Source organism: Lithobates pipiens, unplaced genomic scaffold (genome assembly GCF_037356315.1).
Source record: "Lithobates pipiens isolate NorthernLeopardFrog02 unplaced genomic scaffold, aLitPip1_a1.2 Scaffold_1, whole genome shotgun sequence".
Taxonomy (NCBI): domain Eukaryota; kingdom Metazoa; phylum Chordata; class Amphibia; order Anura; family Ranidae; genus Lithobates; species Lithobates pipiens.
Window position 1 is genome coordinate 196,541,410 of NW_027507685.1, and position 21,890 is coordinate 196,563,299.

The 21,890-nt window shown below is 42.9% G+C and overlaps 1 protein-coding gene across 1 annotated transcript in view; it reads right to left on the reverse strand.

Annotated features, from left to right (window-relative positions):
- The window catches only part of LOC143981731 (synaptosomal-associated protein 25-like), a 45,047-nt gene extending 23,567 nt beyond the window's left edge, over nt 1-21,480 (reverse strand). The window contains exons 1-4 of the mRNA XM_077479785.1: nt 20,990-21,480; nt 13,955-14,039; nt 5,728-5,769; nt 4,201-4,249 (exon numbers count right to left, since the gene is read on the reverse strand). Coding sequence (XP_077335911.1) covers nt 4,201-4,249; nt 5,728-5,769; nt 13,955-14,023 — 160 coding nt within the window. The 5' untranslated portion in view covers nt 14,024-14,039; nt 20,990-21,480. The remainder of the gene's footprint in view (nt 1-4,200; nt 4,250-5,727; nt 5,770-13,954; nt 14,040-20,989) is intronic.
- Between the last annotated feature and the right edge of the window lie 410 nt (nt 21,481-21,890).

The window sequence follows — 21,890 nt, forward strand, 5'->3', positions numbered from 1 at the left end:
AGACACTGAATTTCAAAAGAGCCAACTTCCCTAAACTATGAACCTTACTAGAAGGTATAAATTGGGATAAAATCTTAGGAACAAAGAACGCGGAGGAGAGATGGGTTTGCTTTAAGAGCATATTAAATAAGGGCATTAGCCAATGCATCCCATTGGGTAATAAATTTAAAAGAGCGAACAAAAGTCCTGGGTGGCTTAACTCCAATGTAAAAATGCATATAAAAGCAAAGGAGAAGGCCTTCAAAAAAATACAAGGCCGAGGGATCATCATCAGCATTCAGACTTTATAAAGAATGCAACAAGATATGTAAGAGTGCAATAAGGACGGCTAAGATAGAACATGAAAGACACATAGCAGAGGAGAGTAAATAAAAATCCCAAGAAAGTATATAATCAGTAAAAAAGAGAGGACAGACCATATCGGCCCCATAAAGAATGAGGAAGGAGATCTGGTTACAAAGGATGGGGAGATGGCGAAGGTATTGAATTTATTCTTCTCCTCAGTCTTCACGAGGGAATCGGGGGGCTTCAGTAACCAAAACTGCAGTGTTTATCCTCATAACACATCACAGGAAGCACCTCCATGGTTAACAGAGGACAGAATTAAAATTAGACTTGGGAAACTTAACACTAATAAATCACGGGGACCAGATGGCTTGCACCCGAGGGTACTTGGGGAACTCGGTCAAGTAATTGCCAGACCATTGTTCCTAATTTTTACTGACAGTCTGACTGGAATGGTACCAGCTGATTGGAGAAAAGCCAATGTAGCACCAATATTTAAAAAGGGCTCAAAATACATCCCTGGGAATTACAGCCCAGTTAGCCTAACATCAATAGTATGTAAACTCTTGGAGGGGAGGATAAGGGACTATATACAAGATTTTAGTAATGAGAATAGTATCATTAGCAGTAATCAGCATGGATTCATGAAGAATCCTTCTTGATAAACCAATCTACTAACCTATTAGGTGGTGAGTTGCCAGCTAGATAAAGGAAGGCCCGTAGACGTGGTGTATCTGGATTTTGCAAAAGCATTTGACACAGTTCCCCATAAACGTTTACTGTACAAAATAAGGTCCATTGGTATGGACCATAGGGGGAGTACATGGATTGAAAACTGGCTACAAGGACGAGTTCAGAGGATGGTGATAAATGGGGAGTCCTCGGAATGGTCAGGGGTGGGTAGTGGGGTCCAGCAGGGTTCTGTGCTGGGACCAATCCTATTTAATTTATTCATAAACGACCTGGAGGATGGGGTAAACAGTTCAATCTCTGTATTTGCAGATGATACTAAGCTAAGCAGTGCAATAACTTCTCCGCAGGATGTGGAAACTTTGCACAAAGATCTGAACAAATGAATGGGGTGGGCAACTACATGGCCCACCCCATTTGAATGAGGTTCAATGTACAAAAATGTAAAATAATGCATTTGGGTGACAAAAATATGAATGCAATCTATACACTGGGGGGAGAACCTACCTCTGGGGGATTCTAAGATGGAAAAGGACCTGGGGGTCCTAGTAGATAATAGGCTCAGCAATGGCATGCAATGCCAAGCTGCTGCTAACAAAGCAAACAAAATATTGGCATACATTAAAAAGGGGATCAACTCCAGAGCTAAAATAATAATTTTCCCGCTCTACAAGACTCTGGTCCGGCCGCACCTGGAGTATGCTGTGCAGTTCTGGGCACCAGTCCTCAGGAAGGATGTACTGGAAATGGAGCGAGTACAAAGAAGGGCAACAAAGCTAATAAAGGGTCTGGAGGATATTAGTTATGAGGAAAGGTTGCGAGCACTGAACTTATTCTCTCTGTAGAAGAGACACTTGAGAGGAGATACGATTTCAATATACAAATACCATACTGGTGACCCCACAATAGGGATAAAACTTTTTCGCAAAAGGGGAGTTTAACAAGACTCGTGGCCACTCATTAAAATGATAAGAAAAGAGGTTTGACCTTAAACTACGTAGAGGGTTCTTTACTGTAAGGGCAGCAAGGATGTGGAATTCCCTTCCATAGGCGGTGGTCTCAGTGGGGGGCATTGATAGTTTCAAGAAACTATTAGATAAGCACCTGAATGACCGCAACATATAGGGATATAAAATGTAATACTGACATATAATCACACACATAGGCTGGACTTGATGGACTTGTGTTTTTTTTCAACCTCACCTACTATGTAACCGTGACCCCACCAATGGAAGTCAAATTAATTCTCTGAATAACTCCCTCCACCAACAATTCATAAGAATTATAGGTGGAGTTGTCATTTCTAGAAAAAAAAAAAACATTTGTGCTGGTGATAAAATGTAAATTTCCCTTCATCACGTACACAGTCCAAAAATCATTCTGACACGTCATCTCTATAAGGGTTATAACACACAGATGAGTTCAAGGGCCGGGCTGCTTCTAACACAAATTGCACTTACAGTATACATTTTATATGTATAACATACTCTACATGCACCTCAGGTTTACAAACCACAAATTATATAACTTCTGTTTTTAGACTGATGTGATTGAAGACTCAGTGAAACAATTCAACCTAAATTGTCCATCACTGCACAGAAACCCCAGAGACCAAAACTAGATCTATTGCTGATATGTCTATGGAATACTGTAAAACCTTGGTTTGAGAGTAACTTGGTTTGAGAGCTAAAGCTACATTTTCTTTAAATAAATTTTGACCTAAAATACAGGCGATGTCTTGATATACAAGTAGCGTCATGTCACAACTGAGTATAAAAGAGAAGATAGGCGAATCTAAGTGTAGCAATATGGTTACATTTAATAAAGGTACAACATTTAGCAACATATTGCTAAACTTAGTGCCCGTTCACACTACCGCGACTTGTCAGGCGACTTAGCCGCCTGACAAGTCGCGCTCCGTTCTGTACTATGGAACCGTTCTAATAGGAGCGACTCAAGTCGCTCCGACTTAGAAAAAGGTTCCTGTACTATTTTTGGGGCGACTTCAGGCGACTTGCAATGCCTTCTATACAGATGTCGTTTTGCAAGTCGGCGCTGAAGTCGTGTGCAGGTCGCGTCTGTGAGTCGCCCCTGTGTGAACGGGCACTTAGAGGTGCCTCTCTTTTCTTTTTATACACTGTAGCTCCTGCTGGACTTTGCTTCTAATCCCCTTGTTGAGGCCGACATTTGTGGATGGACATTTTATGGTTACACAACCTACCACAGTGCTATACAGGCATACCCCACTTTTAAGTACACATTGGGGTTTATTTACTAAAGCTGGAAAGTGCAAAATCAGGCTCACTTCTGCATAGAAACCAATGAGCTTCTAACCTCAGCTTGTTCAATTAAGCTTTGGTATTAAAACCTGGAAGCTCATTGGTTTCTATGCAGTAATGAGCCTGATTTTACACTTTCCAGCTTTAGCAAATAAACCCCATTGTGTACTTAAAAGTGGGGTATGCCTGTAATCTTTTTATATGGATTATAAACTGAAGGATTTATGAGTAAATGGTTGTGGAACGAATCATTTGAGTTTCCATTATTTCTTATGGGGAAATTCGCTTTGATATACAAGTGCTTTGTATTACAAGCATGTTTCTGGGATGAATTATGCTCGCAATCCAAAATTTTATTGTAACGTGCAAATTTTAAACAGCAGTACTGATAATACACCACAAGGTGGCAGCTATGCACTCATGTGTAAAGCAAAGGTGAGGTTCAAAATTAAAGCTGCATACTGACCTTCAAAATACTTTATACAAAGTAAATCTGCTATTATACAACCAAATCAATTAATAATTTAAATAATTTATTGTTTAATTGATTAAATAAATACCTGCACACTGCTATACACGCGCATGTAACAGGTGCTAGGACCAGTAATTGGCTGCTGCTCAGGTGCAAGCAACAAGGACCAGTGTGATGGGTAATTATAATAATAATAATATTTAATTATTTACTTTTCTTTTATTTCTGTAGGTTTGCTTTAAACCTATTTTATTCTTCCCTATTAAACATTTCATTCTACAGTTAAAATATCTAATCTTTGCAGTCTTTTGCATTGGTACTAAATATCTACTTTTGGAAACACATATCACACCAAGTGGATAGTGAGAGCCATCAAGGCCAGGCTGGGAGTTCTATATTTTATATTTCATAGATGTAGGTTGTTGAGCTCTGTAGTATAGTCTCCTCCTGGTACTCTGAGGACAGTAGCCTCACCTCCTTGTTCATCCAGCATCACCAGAGTCCGAATTCCAGCATCTTTACTCTGTCAGAAAACAAACCCATAAAGCAAAAAATTTATAAATCATTTTACTCAAAATCATGATACTATATGAGTTACCAGCTATGTTACAAACAAAAAAAAAGGTAACCTAGGAAAGGATCTGGCATTGCAGAGTGGTATAGGTGTACAGCCAGTTCCTTTTTACACACTCACTTATCACTTCTTCTGAAATTCTAAGGGCTTGCCATTTGGGGGTTGTAAAAATAGGCAACTGATCTGCATTTTTACTGCTCCCCCAACCACTCCCCCCTTAAGCTGCGAAGACAGTGGATAGGGGACAGTGGCGGCCGGTGCGCAAACTGAAAAATACTGAAAAAAAACCCATCAAATTCCACTTGTTTCCATCAATTGCAGCCATTATGCCCATCAAATGCAGCCAGTTGTGCCCATCATATGCAGCCAGTTGTGCCCATCATATGCAGCAACTTGTGCCCCAGCAAATGCAGGCACTTGTGCCCATCATATGCCACCACTTGTGCCCATCAAATGCAGCCACTTGTGCCCATCATATGCCACCACTTGTGCCCATCAAATGCAGCCACTTGTGTCCATCATATGCAGCCACTTGTGTCCATCAAATCCTGCCACTTGTGCCCATCAAATGCAGCCACTTGTGCCCAGCATATGCAGCCACCTGTGCCCACCATATGCAGCCACTCGTGCCCCATCATATGCAGCCACTCGTGGCTCTAATCAGGTGCTTCAAAAAAACACCCCCGCCGCTGGAATTTCGGGCACCCAGAGTCCGAAAAGGGACCAGATGCCTGAATAGGGGGTGGCAGCGGCAGCCATGGATAGATTCATGCAACACATTAATCTATCCATTAGTCATATAGGGGGGTGGCGTGACAGAGGGGGAGGGGACCGAGCACCCTTAATGGACGGGCCACCCCTGATGAGGGAAAACACACATATAATGCAGCTGCAAGGATCACGTATTACACTACGTAAGGCTTTTTTTTTTAATAATGTCCTGAGTGACCTCAGTCGACAGGTCAAACAGAGTGCACGAGGAAGTGTCCTCCTGTGACCCATAGGAAAGTAAGGTCAAAAGAGCTTTGGCCTTACTGCTCAATTATTATTGTCCTGCTAGTTCCAACACTAGTGTTGTCAGATCAAATCCCTACCATGACATTACCTGCATGGAGTTTGCATATTATTACTGTGTGAGTTTCTTCGGGGACTCCGGTTTCCTCCCACACTTGAAAACATTCTGGAGGGTTAATTTTCTCCTGCCGAAATTGGCTCTAGTATGTGTACGTATGAATATGAGTTAGGGACCTTAAATTGTAAGCTCCTTGGGGGCAGGGACAAGTGTGAATGTACAATATTAACCTAAAAGTGATGCCTTAATTGTTGGCTCTATATAAATACCTGTAATAAATAAATAAAATATTTTTTCCTGCAGTAATATGACATCACCCCATCAAGTCATATTTATCAACTATAGAGGGTCTCACCTCTTCCATCAGCTGCACCATGCGTCGAGTAACTTCCAGAGACTAAAAGAGAAAATATTCAGGTTATTAGAGCTCTGGATTCTTCCATACAGCACAAACATTTCTATCAGTGGTCTTATTCCAGGGCTATTATTTATATATATCCCTCTGTGTGGCTCAAAGTTAAAGTTGGCCAGCATGAGCTTACTGACAAAATACATGCTGATCATATAAATGCCAGTGTGAAGATCTAGGCCAGTGGTGGCCAACTCCATGAATATGGGTGGCCTTCTACGCAGCATATATTTTTCTTGCATGAACACATAATAAAACGTAGGTCTTAGGTTTGTAGACACTGTCTACATTTAGGGCCATTCACTCGCACCCCTGCTACATTAGGACGAGTGACTGTGTCTCAATGGGCTTCCTGCACACAGCACCTGGAAGTTAGAGACAGTGCAAAAAATGGTCAATTCATGCTATAAAGGCACCTTCATGTGAACAAAGCCTAAATAAGTGAAGATCCTCAGTGAGGATTTTGACGTCTTCGTCCTAATGAGTTAGAATTTCCTTAATTTCATGTCCAGGCGGAGATACAGACTGCAATTAAAATCTCATAGAAAAACTAGTACTAGTTCTAATCCTTCCAAACTCCATCCAAAACCAAAAATATGTTTTGGCTGGAGCTCAGCCTTAAGTTTTAGGATATGTGCAATGCAAGGATTAAATGTGTTAGCTTAATGGTAAAGATGGGGTTAGAGGTCAGGGTAAGCAGGGGAAAATGCTGAAAAAGCACTGCTGATCCTTATCAAGCAATGACTCCTCAGCTGTCAGCGGGTTTTATTGTCCCCCAGTGTAGCTTTAATGTCAATCACAATGAACGCCAGCTGCTGGCCAGAACCAAAAAAATAAAAAATAAGACTTCCAGATAACCCCGCCCCCTTGTGATGACATCAACCCAGCAATGTACCGTCATAAGGGGGCAGGGTCACCCGGAGACATCATTGAATAGCCCAGTCTCTCAATTTATTTAGCAGCAAAAGTCGATGGAGCTGTCATTCAGCGAGAGCCAGCATTAGGTGTGCACCTCTTTTTTTTTCAGGTTGGCGGATCTTTCAGGTTGGATCTTATCCATGGGAGTCAAATTTTATTTATTTTCTTGTTTAATAAAGGACTTGTCTAAAACTGCCTCCTGTCTTTATTTACACTACTCTTTTTTTTTTGTTTTTTTGTTAGTAGGAGTATGTACCCCCTACTCATTCACATGGGGAGGGCGGGGATCCAGATTCTGATAAGCACCCTGCCCGCAGACCCCCAAAACCACCAGCCAGGGTTGTGGGGAAGGGGCCCTTGTCCTCATCTACATGAGGACAAAGTACCTTGGGGGGAGTCCCTCTACCCCAAAGCACCCCCCCTATGTTGTGGGCATGTGGCCTAGTATGGTTCAGGGGGGCGCTAACTCACCCCCCCCCCCCTTGCCTGCTAGTCTGCATGCTCAGATAAGGGTCTGGTATGGATTTTGTGGCATGGGCTTCGCCTTAAAATCAATGCCAGACTCGCAGGGCCTGTCGTGGATTAGGAGAGGACCCCCATGCTGTTTTGTTTTCTCAGTTTTTATTGCCAGCAATTGTTTTGTTTACATTCTGCTGTAAAACCCATCCATGGATCACTTAGCGCCATAAATCCCCGGTTAAGATCTCCCACATTAAAAGGAAACTACAATTTATTTTCAGTGAGTAGGTTTTATTATTGTAACCTTTACCTAAAAGTCATTTTGATATGGACAAGCTTGATGTCCTAGATTTCCATTACTGTACTACAAATTATACCACTAATAGCTGTCTCTGCAAACTATAACATCACATTGAAATATTACTACAATTAAATGGGTCACCTTCAGATGTATATCTTCAAATAATACTCATATAATAGACTATAGTTAGGCCATTTGAAATCTGTGATCTGATTGGTAAGATGATCACATTATTAACATCCCAAGATGGTGCCTGGACTACTTTATGGCCATTTTCCATCTTCTTCCAGCACAAGAAGAATGGAAAGACAGATCAGACAAACAAACTGCTGAGATCTACAGAAAAGCTCAAAGAAATCACACATTTAATTGAATTGACCTGGAGGAAATATAAGATAGATGACAAAGCATCAGTTCCTTATATTCTTTTATTTTCATTCAAGAGCAGGTACAGTCTAATTGTAGGACAATTTCTTTGGAAGGTGTCATGTAAGTCTATGGCCACTAGATGACACCAGGTTTCTAGATAAGACACTCTAATTATGTACTGAATACGTTTCCCATTCACTATGATAAGTCTCCAATTATATCTCTTGTCAAATGACAATAATACAAATTAATAATTTACTACTTTGTTCAGATTTCTAAAACACTTCATACATGTTCAATAGTGCAGTAATGAAGACTAATTTTATTAGCATACAGATGGTTAGATAATATGTTTTGTACAAGAGGTCTTCCCTGCCTTGGACAAATATACTGTTCTACTCAATTACTTTTATCTATGCTCTACAATACATTTCAAAACTTCTTTATGTTTTACAAAAAAAAGAACTCTAGACCAATTATATATATATATATATATATATATATATATATATATATATATATATATATTGTGGTAGTACGGAATCTCCAATCCTGAGACCGGGTTTTGGGAACAGCCAGCAGTCTGGCTGGATGATTGCACAGGTGGGTCTTGGGCTTAAAACAAAGCCAACACCATGGTTCTGGGCTCCACCCTCCCGAGGAGTCCAGGCGTGTAAGGGAGAAGAAGTGTGAATGTCTGCACAGGTCGGTCTGTCAGAGCAGACAGAGGGTCCAAGCTTGTGGGCTGAAAGAGAAGCTGTTAAAGAGTGCTGAGGTACTGGGTGTACAGGAACTCTGTTAAAGAGCCAAGAGGGCTGCAGCAGAAGTCTGAGCAGCAGTGCTGCTAAAGAGAGCCAGGTGGCTTGGTATTTTTGGTTCTACATACATTACTGCTGTGGAAAGCTGAAACCCCTGTGTGGGCAACTATTTTGTTATCTGACTTTTCTTTCTTTAATAAAAGTGGGCCTACGAGCCCTTAAATGACATCTGGTGTGGATCCAGCTCACTGGTAAGCTCTACCTTTAAGCTAAAATAACCCCCAAATATTACAATATATATATATATATATATATACACACATACACATACATACATATACACACAGGTGGATCTAAAAAAAATTGAATATCATCGAAAAGTTCATTTATTTCAGTAATTCAATTCAAAAAGTGAAACACATCTATTTTATATAGATGCGTTACATACAGAGTGATATAGTTCAAGTATTTCTTTTCTTTTTTTTTTTTTTGATAATTATGGCTTACAGCTAGTGAAAACCCAAAATTCAGTATCTCTGAAAACTAGAATATTACATAAGACCATCACGGACTGTGGAAAATGTTGCATTTCATTTGGAAACCAAGGTCCCAGAGTCTGGAGGAGGAGTGGTGAGGCACAGAATCCAAGTTGCATGAGGTCCAGTGTGAAGTTTCCACAGTTATGCCCCGTACACACGAGCAGATTTTCCCATCGGAAAAAAAAAGGATTTTTTTTCAGACGGAATTTTGCTCAAGCTTGGCTTGCATACACACGGTCACACAAAAGTTCTGTGAACGTTCACCCATCAAAAACGCGTTGACGTACAACGACGAGCCGAGAAAATGAAGTTCAATGCTTCTGAGCATGCGTCAAATTGTTTCCGAGCATGCGTAGGAATTTTGCGTGTCGGAATTTGTACAGATGATCAGAATTTCCGATCTGAACTTTTTCCGACCGAAAAATAGAGAATCTGCTCTCAATCTTTTGCTGGCTGGAATTCTGCCAGCAAAAGTCTGATGGAGCATACACACGGTCAGAATTTCTGACCAAAAGCTCATATCCGACTTTTGCTGGCAGAATTTCTGATTGTGTGTATGGGGCTAAAGTGATGCTTTGGGGAGCCATGTCATCTGTTGGTGTTGGTCCACTGTGTTTTATCAAGTCCAGAGTCAGCATAGCCCTCTACCAAGAAATTCTAGAGCACATCATGCTTCCCTCTGCTGACCAGATTTATGGAGATGCTGATTTCATTTTCCAGCAGGACTTGGCACCTGCCCACACTGTCAAAAGTACCAATACCTGGTTTAATGATCATGGTATCACTGTGCTTGATTGGCCAGCAAACTCGCCTGACCTAAACCCCATAGAGAATCTGTCGGGTATTGTCAAGATGAAGATGAGGGACACCAGACCCAACAATGTAGATGAGCTGAAGGCTGCTATAAAAGCAATCTTGGCCTCTATAACACCTCAGCATTGCCACAGGCTGATCCCCTCCATGTCACGCCGCATTGATGCAATAATTTATGCAAAAGGAGCCCCGACCAAGTATTGAGTGCATACTCTACTGTACATGGATATACTTTTCAGTAAGCCAACATTTCTTTATTAAAAATCCTTTTTTTTTATTGGTCTTATGTAATATTCAAGTTTTCTGAGATGCAGAATTTTGGGCTATCACTAGCTGTAAGCCATAATCATCAAAATTAAAAAAAAAAAGAAATGCTAGAAATATATCACTTTGTGTGGAACGCATCTATATAAAATATATGAGTTTCACTTTTTGAATTGAATTACTGAAACAAATTAACTGTGTGTGTGTGTGTGTGTGTGTGTGTGTGTGTGTGTGTGTGTGTGTGTGTGTGTGTGTGTGTGTGTGTGTGTGTGTGTGTGTGTTTTTTGACGATAACATATACACCGATCAAGCATAACTTTATGACTACTAACATCTAAATAACATTAATTATCTTGTCATAATGGGATCTGAAAGTTGGTGGGATATATTAAACGGCAAGTAAACATGTTGTCCCTGAAGCTGCTGTGTTGAAAGCAGATAAAAAAGAGCATCTCAGCTTGTTGTGTATGGGGCTGCTTAGCAGCAGACCAGTTGGGGTGCCCATACTGACCCATGTCCACAGCCAAAAGTGCCTACAATGGGCACGTGAGCATCAGAACTGGACCACAGGGCAATGGAAGAAGGTGGCCAGGTCTGGTGAATCGTGTTTTCTTTTACATCATATGGATGGTAGGTGAGTGTCGATTACCTGGGTAAGAGATGGCACCAGCATGCAGTATGGAAAGAAGGCAAGCTGACAAGGCAGCTCATGTGGATGTTACTTAAAACGTATCACCTGCCTAAATATTGTTGCTGACCATGTACACCCCGTTATGTAAACTGTAATTCCTAAAAGCAGTGGCCCCTTTCAGCAGGATAATGTGCCCTACCATTCTGCAAAAATGATTCAAGAATGACTCGAGGAACACACCAAAACTTTCAAGGTGTTTTCTTGGTCTCACAATTCTCCTGATCTCAATCCAATTGAGCATCGGTGGGTTGTGCTGGAAAAAAAAAGTTAGTCCAATCCATGTGTAGCACTAACCCCCGGAGGACCTGCTGGTTATTTTTGGGCTTACCGTTACCGCCTGTTCTCCTGGCACGTCTAGGGGATGTCCCGTGGTAGATGGCCCAGTAACTCGAGACTGACAACAGATCCACTTGAATAGATTTTATTTGCAAAACTCAGTCAATTGAACATTCTTTCAATTTGGGATCAGAGGGTTGGAAAGGAAGTTTAGGTGCTCTTAGGCCGCGTACACACGGGCGGACTGTTCGTCCAACTTTGTCTGCTGAACAGTGTTTGGGCGGACAGTCCGCTCGTGTGTGGGCTTCCAGCGGACAGTTTCAGCGGACAGTTTGACGAACAAGGTTTTACGGAATTTCCGAAAAACTGTCCGCTGAAACCTTGTTTCGGCGAACAGTCCGCTCGTGTGTAGGCTTGTTCGTCAAACTAAGTTCCGCGCATGCTCAGAAAGGATTTACACGCCGAAAGTTATAATGCAGTGTATAGGACGTCGTATTTTTCGTCCCGTCGTACGTGCCGTTCACGTCATCGCGCACGGTTTCAGCAAACTGTTCGTCCGTCGTGTGTGGCCATGTCCGTCCATGCTAATTTTGAGCGGACTGTTTGCCGAAACTGTTTGACGGACAAAGTTGGGCGAACAGTCCACGCGTGTGTACGCGGCCTTAGTGTCAAAGTCAAAAAAACGTTGAAGAACTTGCTTACTTTGACTGCATCCAGAGAATAGCCATTCCCAGCTGGATGGTCACCCAGGTTGGACAGTCCCTCTCTCACAAGGCCTAGCAGCCAACAAGGTGCTTACTCAGGAACAAAGTCTCTGCCACAGACGCTGTTGTAGAACGTACAAAATAATGTCTCTGCCACTGACGTTGTAGAACATGTAGGGAAACTAAACTTGAAACACGTGTAGGATACCTGGATCGTTCAGCCTGCTTGGCGAAATATCCACAAGACCGGATTCTCTTGGTTACTTCAGTCCTTCCAGGCTCTTGTTAAGAAAACCAACCCGTACGTGGTGTTCTTCTAAAGAGTCCTCCCCTGGAATGCTTGAAGTACACTGGGTCTCTCCCGAACCGGAGACGGCACCCAACCACCTCAGAATCCTCCTTTAGTTTCCTTGCCTTGGGCTAGCTAGCCCCGAGACATTAAAGTCGGGTGGATCCACACCCCAGGCTGTAGCATTCCTGGGGGCTGGTCAGGAGGACCAGGACCATGAAGTCAGCACATCATACTGGACCGGAACCCCGAACCACGTGACCTCCGCATCTTAAATACCCTCTCCCAGAGGGCAGAGCGAGAGGGCCACTCCCACTGACCTGGCTCCGAAAGAGAGTAACTTAAGCACCTAAACAGACCATAATTCCACACCTGCCAGAAGAGACAGTGCCCCCTGTGGCCAGGCTGAACATCTCACAGTCCAGTCAGACTGATGCAGAGGTCCAATTTGGACAAATAAACCCAAACCAAGCTGCAGTTTAACTTTGAAAAACGCATAGCGTGTGCTCTTCAGTAGCCGCCGCTACACATGGATGCCCCATCTCACAACTTACAGGACTTAAAGGATCTGCTACTGATAGCTTGGTGCCAGAGACCTCAGCATATCTTCAGAGGTCTAGTGGTGTCCATGCCTCAACAGGTCAGGGCCGTTTTGGCAGCAAAAAGGGGACCTACTCAATATTAGGTGGGTGGTCAAAAAGTTATGGTTGATCAGTGTATATATACCTACATACTGTACACATACTTTATAGTGCCAGATTTATAAGGGGACTAAAGGGGCACTGAAGGGTCCCACACTATCTCCATCTCAATAGACAGATTTACTCCATGATGAAAGACTCACTGTTACCTTTCAGAATGTTAATGTAGCTCTCAGTGTACTTCAATACATTTAAGCACGATGATCAAGGGCATGCTTCCAATGGGCAAACTGAGGCGATCACCTCAGTCCATACCAGACATCCTGTCCTCACTGCAGCACAGTACTGTTACCCTTTATACCCCTGGCTGCTTGGATTGGATGCTTGTGCCACCCAAACCATCATAAATGACGCTGATGGGCATCCCAGCTGCCTGCATTCTAACAAATCTGACCCTGTGCAGCTTAGCTGCCAGTGTCCTAGCAACCAATGACACACAGCATCATGGATGGATCCGTGCACAGTGTCTGCTTTTAGATCCATGCCCGCATGTCAAATTTTGATACACGACAGTGTCAGTGCAATCATGTCTGCATGCACTTCTGTGGGCTGCCTGCACGCAGCTCCGAGGTGGATGCAGACGCAGCAAAAATGCGGCTTTGCACAGAGGACTGGATTTAGTACCCGTCTTAATGAGTCCTAATACACATGAAAAAATGCTTATAAAACACCTGAATAATGGCTTGATAAAAATGTGCTAATGTATCTTTTTAAAACCTAGCACGTCAGTTGAGCTGATTAAAAAACGGTATAACAGGAATAATAAACAGCGCCTCTCCATAAAAAAAAAAAAAAGATACAGTTTCGGCACCTGAGCATTTTTACAGGTAGGAAACTAATAGAACATTTAACATGAGAACAATAGAGAATCTGATGAAATTTTCCAACTAACCATTTCATTTTTGTCCAATGGTAATCTGCATTTCTTTGCCGGAGGGCATAGTACAGCACTTTAAACACACAAATGAACAGACTAGTTGGATCATCAATAAACGTTTTCATAAATATGTCATAATTAGTGTAATGCAAGATTCTGTATGTGCTTGGTACTCATATCCCCACTCACACATCTACATCCAGCTGTCACTCACCTCATCAGTGACTTGATCCAGGCGCAATTTCAGTTGTAATTCCCTATTGAATCTGCCCTTATTCTCCATCTTAGTAAATAGTATTCTGGAGATAAAACATTAAATAAGAAAATAAGAATAATAGATACAAATCAAGAAGAATCAAGATGAAGCATTCAAAAAAAGTAACTTTTATGCGCGGCCACATGACCGGACTTTCCGGCAGAAAAGGTCCGACAGTCTTTCCGACGGACGTTCAACGGAGTTACAACGGACTTCCGAATGAACGGACTTGCCCACACACGAATGGACTAAAGTCCGTTCGAAAGTCCGTTTGTTTTGAACATGATGACGTATGACGGAACTAGAAAAGGAAGTTTAATAGCCAGTAGCCAATAGCTGCCCTTGCGTCGTATTTGGTCCGTCGGACCAGCATACAGACGAACGTTTTTTCCGATATGAATTGAGTCCGTCGGACAGATTTGAAACATGTTCTATTTCTAGGTCCGTCTGATTTTTTTAAAGAAAAACAATCAAACTATTCCCAACACAATCGGACTATCCGACGGAATGATTCCATCAGACCTATTCTGCCGGAAAGTCCGGTCGTGTGTACGCGGCGTCACACACAAAAAAAAACAGCAGTATAGTCTACAGTTTGTAAAGTCAACTTTTTTTTTTAAAAAAACAAACATGTTATACTTACCTGCTCTGTGCAATGGTATTGCACAGAGGCCCGATCCTCCTCTTTTCGGGAGTTCCCATTGCTCTCAGCAAAGCCTGTAGAAGTGGGAAGAAGAGGAGAAAGCCGATACAGATGGGCACAGGCAGTGCTGGATTGAGATCAGGCTCAGGTAAATGTATACAATATCCCAGCGTGGAGGAACCAGTCACAATTCCTCCATCCACCTTGTTTATATGGAGGGAGGAATCTGTTGGCCTGCTAGCTGAATGAAAGAAAAAATGAACCTGGTATGGCCAGATTAAGTCTAGTTATGAGGCCTGTCCCCCTTCCCTTGCAGCCGATCTGACAACAGCTAGGAAGAAGATGGATCCATTATAAAGACAGCTTGTCTCAGCTTACAGCATTTCCACAGACAAGCAATGGCAAGAGGAATGCATAGAGACAGAAGGCAGACACCCCCATCCCATAGCTCCCAACCGTTCCTGATTTTGAGGGACTGTCCCTGATTTGGAACAATGTCCCTCTTTCCTCCTCATTTGTCCCTCATTTGCTCTGATGTATATAGCTGTATATAAAATGCACTTTTTATATTTCAAAAAGGGATTCCCAGTGCTAAACCTTTCATCCAATTTCTACATTGCTGAATTAACACATTTTAAAAGCCAATATAAAAAATGAATAGTAGCAGTAAAAAAAAAAGTCCTTGTGGATTTAATTAACTTTTTGTGTTAATTCTCCTTTAAGGGGGTGTGGCAGAGGGTGTGTCCTATGCCTACTTACATTTTCTAGTAGGTGTCCATCATTCCCATCTCAAAATGTTGGGTATGCCATCCCTCTCTCTACATTCATCTTGTCTGGGGAAAGAACTCTGAGCTGAGACAAGCTGCCGTTATGATGGATCCATCTCCTTCCTGTTGCCAGAGCTGCAGGTGGGCAGAGGCAGGTCCGACCTCATAAGACTTAAGCTGGCTATACACAGTTAGGCCTCATTCACACGGGCATACCTACTAGGGTTGCCGCCTTTTCTTCAAGCCAAACCCGAACACTTTAGGGACATGTCCGGGTTTCAGTCCTCCTGAAACTTGCACATGATTCAAAACCTAGACTGTCCGGGTGAATCCCGGACAGGTGGCAACCCTAATACCTACGCATACACCAATGCACAGGTGTTTCCTGCATCCGTATACAGGCAGTCAAATGCTTGTCTATTGGGATGCGGTGGTAGCACAGACAACACCCCTGGTCCCAATTTGTCAGCTGTAGAAATCTGGGTGAGTCCCCAAAGGCACACCGTCTGTGTCTGGGGACACGCATGTCAATGGATGTCAAATTGGGTCCAGTGGCTGTGTTTGTGTAGCTGCTGCGTTCCAATAAACAAGAACAGGACTGCCTGTATACTGATGCACATAACACCTGTGCTGCCAGGCAGCTCTTTGCACGGGTGTACACATAGGTACTTCGGTGTGACGGAGGCCTTTGTTTTGTGTTTGTCTTTTTGTTCAGCTATCACACTAGCAGATTCCTCCATCCACAGGGTTTGCTGCAGCAGGAGAGGAAGGGGCAAGTCTGGTTTCATAACTAGACTTAGGAAGCACTGGAGGTGAACTTTGCCCTATAGGGGGCAGAATCATTTTTTAAAATGTAATGATAGCTCTTCTTTAAGCTGGCCATACATGTATAGATTTCTTTTGTTGATACGACTGAATGAATGAAAGAAACTGATTCCTCAAACCCCACTATATAACATAGATGTACACAGCTCCAGCTATTTTCTAGCCAGCCAGCATCAGCGGATGAATGCCAGACTGCCATAGGTCAGTCCAAATCTGTGTTCAGACTGCACCTTAAGCTTATCCCTAATCTCCACCTCATTTCATTTCCCTCCCCTCTCCGTCCTGCAGATGGAAGATGTACTAAGTATTGGATGTGCAACTCAAGAATGCTGAGCTGTGAGAGAGAGCAGACTGTGCATGCATGGGTAGGCCAGGTGCTAATTTTTCTTATTTCTGGGGTCCTGCATCCAACATTTGGTATGTCCTGCTTGGGGAGGTTTTTGTCAAAGGTGAACTTACCCTGTAAAGAGAAACTTCACCTCAAATAACCCCCAAAAGTTTCCTAATGCTGTGTACACACGGCCGGACTTTTCGACAGCAAAGGTCCGCCAAAACGAATCCATCGGTAATTTCGATCATGTGTGGGCTTCATCGGACCTTTGCTGTTGAAAAATCAGATGGACTTTAGATTTAGAGAATGTTTCAAATCTTTCCGACGGACTCCAGTCCAGTCGAAAAATCAGTTCGTCTGTATGCTAGTCTAAACCAACGCTAGGGCAGCTATTGGCTACTGGCTACTAACTTCCTTATTCTAGTCCGGTCGTACGTCATCACGGTCGAAAGTCCGTCAGGAAGACCGTGGGGAAGACCATCTGACCTAGTCTGCCGGAAAGTCCGGTCATGTGTACATGGCATAACACTTGTCCTTGTCTCAAAAATTCAAAAAAGGAATTAAAGTCGTTTAGCAAAAGATAGCTGGGCAGGGCTGATACCACTTAGTCCACGAAAGTGCTGTGTGTTGTCAGCCCACAACAGGACATGGCAACTGAGTGCATTTCTCGAACATCATGGGGTATTTTTCTGTACTTGCAGGGTCTTTAATGGGAAAAGACAAGAGATGCACTACTTTATATCCCGGACATATATATAATCACTAGAGGTCTTTTCTTTATTTTTGAACTTGTAGAACATTGAAAGTGGATTGAATAAACATAACCAACCTTGCAGTTTGTGGTTTCTGATTTTCTGGGATCAGCTGGAAAATTCCAGCTGGGGAATTTATCAAAGTTGGAGGAGCCAGAATCTGGAAAAGTTGTGCATGTTAACCAATCAGCTTCTTTCATTTTCAAAGCTTAACTGAGCAAGCTGAAAATAGAAGCTGCCAATCACAGCTGCTACAGTTTTAAACAACCCCCCCTGTTTTTAAAGTCTATCTAATTCCAAAACCATAAATGTAAAATATTGCAGCTTACCAATTCTTAGATGTGGAAGCTGCATTTGTTTTAGTTTTTCAGGCTTTCAGGTTTTTTTTTTACATTACCTTACTGGTGTTCTAGCCAACACATTTCCTGTCTAGGGTGTCTCCACTCTGGATGAAGGAACAACATAGACACCCTTGGAAAGCAAAATTGTCAGTCTGAATGTGGGGTTAGTCAGTAGTGTATTTAGGTTTTGTGTTGCCCTAGGCCTGACTAAACTTGTGCACACCCTATTTTAATAATGACCCACCCTTTCCTGCCAAGGCCACATCCCTTCCTGTTTAAGACCCACCCTATCATCTGTAAACCACACCCTTCCTCTTTTGGCTCCACCTCTTCCCCTCTGCAGCCTATCAGTGCCCATCACTGCTGCCTTATCAGTGCAGCCTCATCAGTGGCCATCAGTGCCACCTCATTAGTGCCCATCGGTGCAATTTATCAGTACCCATCATTGCCACCTCATTAGTGCCCATCAGTGTAGTTCATCAGTACCCATCATTGCCACCTCATTAGTGCCCATCGGTGCACTTCCTCTTTTGGCTCCAAATCTTCCTCTCTGCAGCCTATCAGTGCCCATCACTGCTGCCTTATCAGTGCAGCCTCATCAGTGGCCATCAGTGCCACCTCATTAGTGCCCATCAGTGTAGTTCATCAGTACCCATCATTGCCACCTCATTAGTGCCCATCAGTGTAGTTCATCAGTACCCATCATTGCCACCTCATTAGTGCCCATCAATGCAGTTCATCAGTACCCATCATTGCCACCTCATTAGTGCCCATCAGTGCAGTTCATCCATACCCATCATTGCCACCTCATTAGTGCCCATTAGTGCAGTTTTTCAGTACCCATCATTGCTGCCTCATCTGTGGCCATCAGTGCAGCCAATTAGTTCCCATCAGTGCAGCATATCTGTGCTCCCTTATCAGTGCAGCTTATCAGTGCCTATCAGTGCAGCCTTATGTTACTGGATTAGTAAGATTACTCCTACCTTATAAGACATTTGGATTTGTGTTTGTTGCCACTGATTGTAATCATAGTATTATTTTACTTATTTGTATGAAGACTAGGAAGTCCCTAGTCATTATACAAATAAGTGAAATAATCAGTGGCAGCAAACACAAGTCTAAATATCTTACAAGATAGGAGTACAAGGAGACAAGGATCATGAAGGATGTTAAATGAAATGAATTATATTGAAATTATGCCATACCTGTCTGGGGGCTTCCCTCCTTTCCGCACTATTGACACAGAGCTCAGGACAGGTCGGGAGGAAGTCGCCTATCCTAACTTCCTTCCAAGGATGCCGCAGAGGAGGGTAGGTGGAGCATTAAGCTGCAGTGCCACACTTAGTATTGGCGGCCATCACCATACCAGTTGTATTAAGTGGTATGGTGATGGCCGTCAGCTGCCGGTCCGTCCTCATCCAGCCGGTATTATCATACCAGCAGGCACCAGTGTGGCCGCTTTGCCCCCTGCCCCCTTACTCAGACAGAGCATGGTTCTGCTATGGTGTTCTGTCTGAGTAGTCTCCAATAAAGTTTCTTGTGAATTATACCAGCTGTGAGCGAACCTCATTTTCAACTGGCACAAAATGTTATTACTCTCCTAATAAATATAGGCAGATGTCCTGAGCAAAACCTCCCTCCCCCTTTCTTACATCAGATATCAAGAGTATCCCACCCTCCCTTACATTATAATGCACCTCTCTTACCTTGTGCTGCTCCTGGGAAGAAGCTGGGGAGCAGAAAGTGCAGGGGCTTGAGGAGGACCAGAGGGGGGCTGGAGTCAGCTGCCAAAATCTGCTGAATGCTGAGACCATGGGAGGCAGAGACAAGGGGTTGCTGTGGCTGCACGGAGAGGCACAGGATCTGTAGGAGGAGCTCTGTCCACCCAACTGCTGAGACGGGGGTGCAGGGAAGACCCTCTCCATGGCTGCACGGAGAAGCACAGGATTTGGAGGAGGAGTTCTGCCCTCCCCTCTGCTGCTGACTGCTGAGACGGGGGTGCAGGGAAGACCCTCTCCATGGCTGCACGGAGAAGCACAGAATCTGGAGCAGGAGTTCTGTCCACTCTGCTGCTGAATGCTAAGACAAGGTGGGGTTGCAGACGCTGCTGCAGGAGAGGTTTGAGGCCAGATTTGGCCCTGCGGGCCTTGTATTTGACACATGGAGTGTAGATTATTTACGTACCTCCTAAAGCCTGGATGGAATACACCCAGGACAATACTAGGATATTGCTAAGAGAGGCCTAACCATTACTGCTCACCTCCACCATCACAGAAATTAGCTTGTTCTCTGATTTGAAACCCCTTTCTCATACGCGCTCTCCCTGAATGTAGTAGATCTGAGCTCAGCATCTGAGAGCTCCCTCCTGTGGTGGTGAAGGCAAACAGTAATGCCCTGTACACCCGGTCGGAAATTCCGACGGAAAATATGCGATCGGATCGTGTTGTCGGAAAATCCGATCGTATGTGGGCTCCATCTGACTTTTTCCGTTGGAATTTCCACACACAAAGTTTGAGAGCTGGATTTAAAATTTTCCGATAACAAAATCCGATCGTTTAAATTCCGATCGTGTGTAGACAATTCTGACGGACAAAGTGCCACGCATGCTCAGAATAAATTAAGAGACCACAGCTATTGGCTACTGGCCTGTTTATAATCCCGACGTATGTGTTGCACATCACCTCGTTAAGAATGTTCGGATTTTCCGATAACTTTATCCGACCGTGTGTATGCAAGACAAGTTTGGCACAAAAGCCGTCGGAAAAAAATCTGATGGATTTCGTTGTTGGAATGTCCGACCACGTGTACAGGGCATAAGAGCTGGGCTTCTCTGTGCAACGTCCTTGGAGTTTTCCAATCAGGCTTCAGGAGGCTTTATACATTCTATAGCAAGGGCATTTTTTAACTGCAGTATGTTTTTATGTACAGACACCCCTTTATCTGCATAGGCAGTTCTTTTTTTGTAATGATAAACTAACCCTTTAAGTGTTGTCACTTTGATAGGCAAACTTCAACAATTGATGCAAAAAAAGAAATCTTATGTTATCACAACGCACACTGAGGTTGTTTCACTAAAGAAGCTGAGAATCTTAATGAGTTCAATTATCCAGGGAAAGTCAAAAGCAAATTCCTGTTCACTTTGACTCCTCAATCATATTCAGTGAATAAACAAAAGATTTTCACGCAACGGAATATTCACATCATTTATAGTGTGAATATTTATTTACAACACTTTCCAAGCCCTACAACCTCTTTAGTGAATGAGCCCCATTCTCTCACTGATGACAGGTTTCATCACAACGAGACGCACAGGCAGCCACAACAAACACCCCACCTGTCTCTCTCGTTGGAATCCTTTCCTTGAGGTGGCGAGAATCGTTTTCCCTGGAAATCAAAGCTCCGCCCCTTCTGCGCTCCAGTCGGCTCTTGCTACGCAACTCCCAGCCAGTAGAATACCGGTGGAATAGAATTAAAAGACCTGAGCCCTTTCAATAGCCTAAATGTATTTAAAGTTCCAAATTTGACTCCGCTAACAAAAGCTAAAGTGTCCTTCCGACTCTACATGTTCCTGCCGCACTGTTGAAAGACGTGTAATAAAGCCTCTTTGAAAAGCGTTCCAACTCATCCAGCTGCAGGAAGCCTTAGCAACGTCTTGGCAACATCTCTATGGAAACAGCATCCTCCTCAAAGGGCGGGAAAGTATAATGACAGCAGAGCATGAGGAGCCATTTATCTTCTCCCAGAGAAAAGAAGGGGGGGTTCTATTTAGAAGGACACCATTATTATCATCATAAGCAGAGCAGCGTGAAGAAAACATGAACTGTAGATGTCATCTTCCACAAAATTACATATTGTATTATTTTTATCTCTTTGTCTTAGTATTGTTTCCATGGAGCCAGCTTGTGAGAGCAAGACTAGTAATCAATGATCACCACAGATCTCATTAGTAGAGCCAGTTCTGAATGCTGGAGATCATTTATGGTCTTAAACAGCCGCCACACACAAAACACGTTATATATTATATATACAGTGAGGAAAAAAACTTTGTGATCCCCTGCTGATTTTGTTTTAAATCCATTTTTTTGTAATTTTATAAACAATTTATTACATTTATTATATTATTTTATATTATTATAATTTATTATTTATTAAATTCACATACTTTACTACTATAGCTATATATATTGGCCTGTATCACTAATTTTCCCTCCGAAAAATCTTGCATGGTTTTTCCG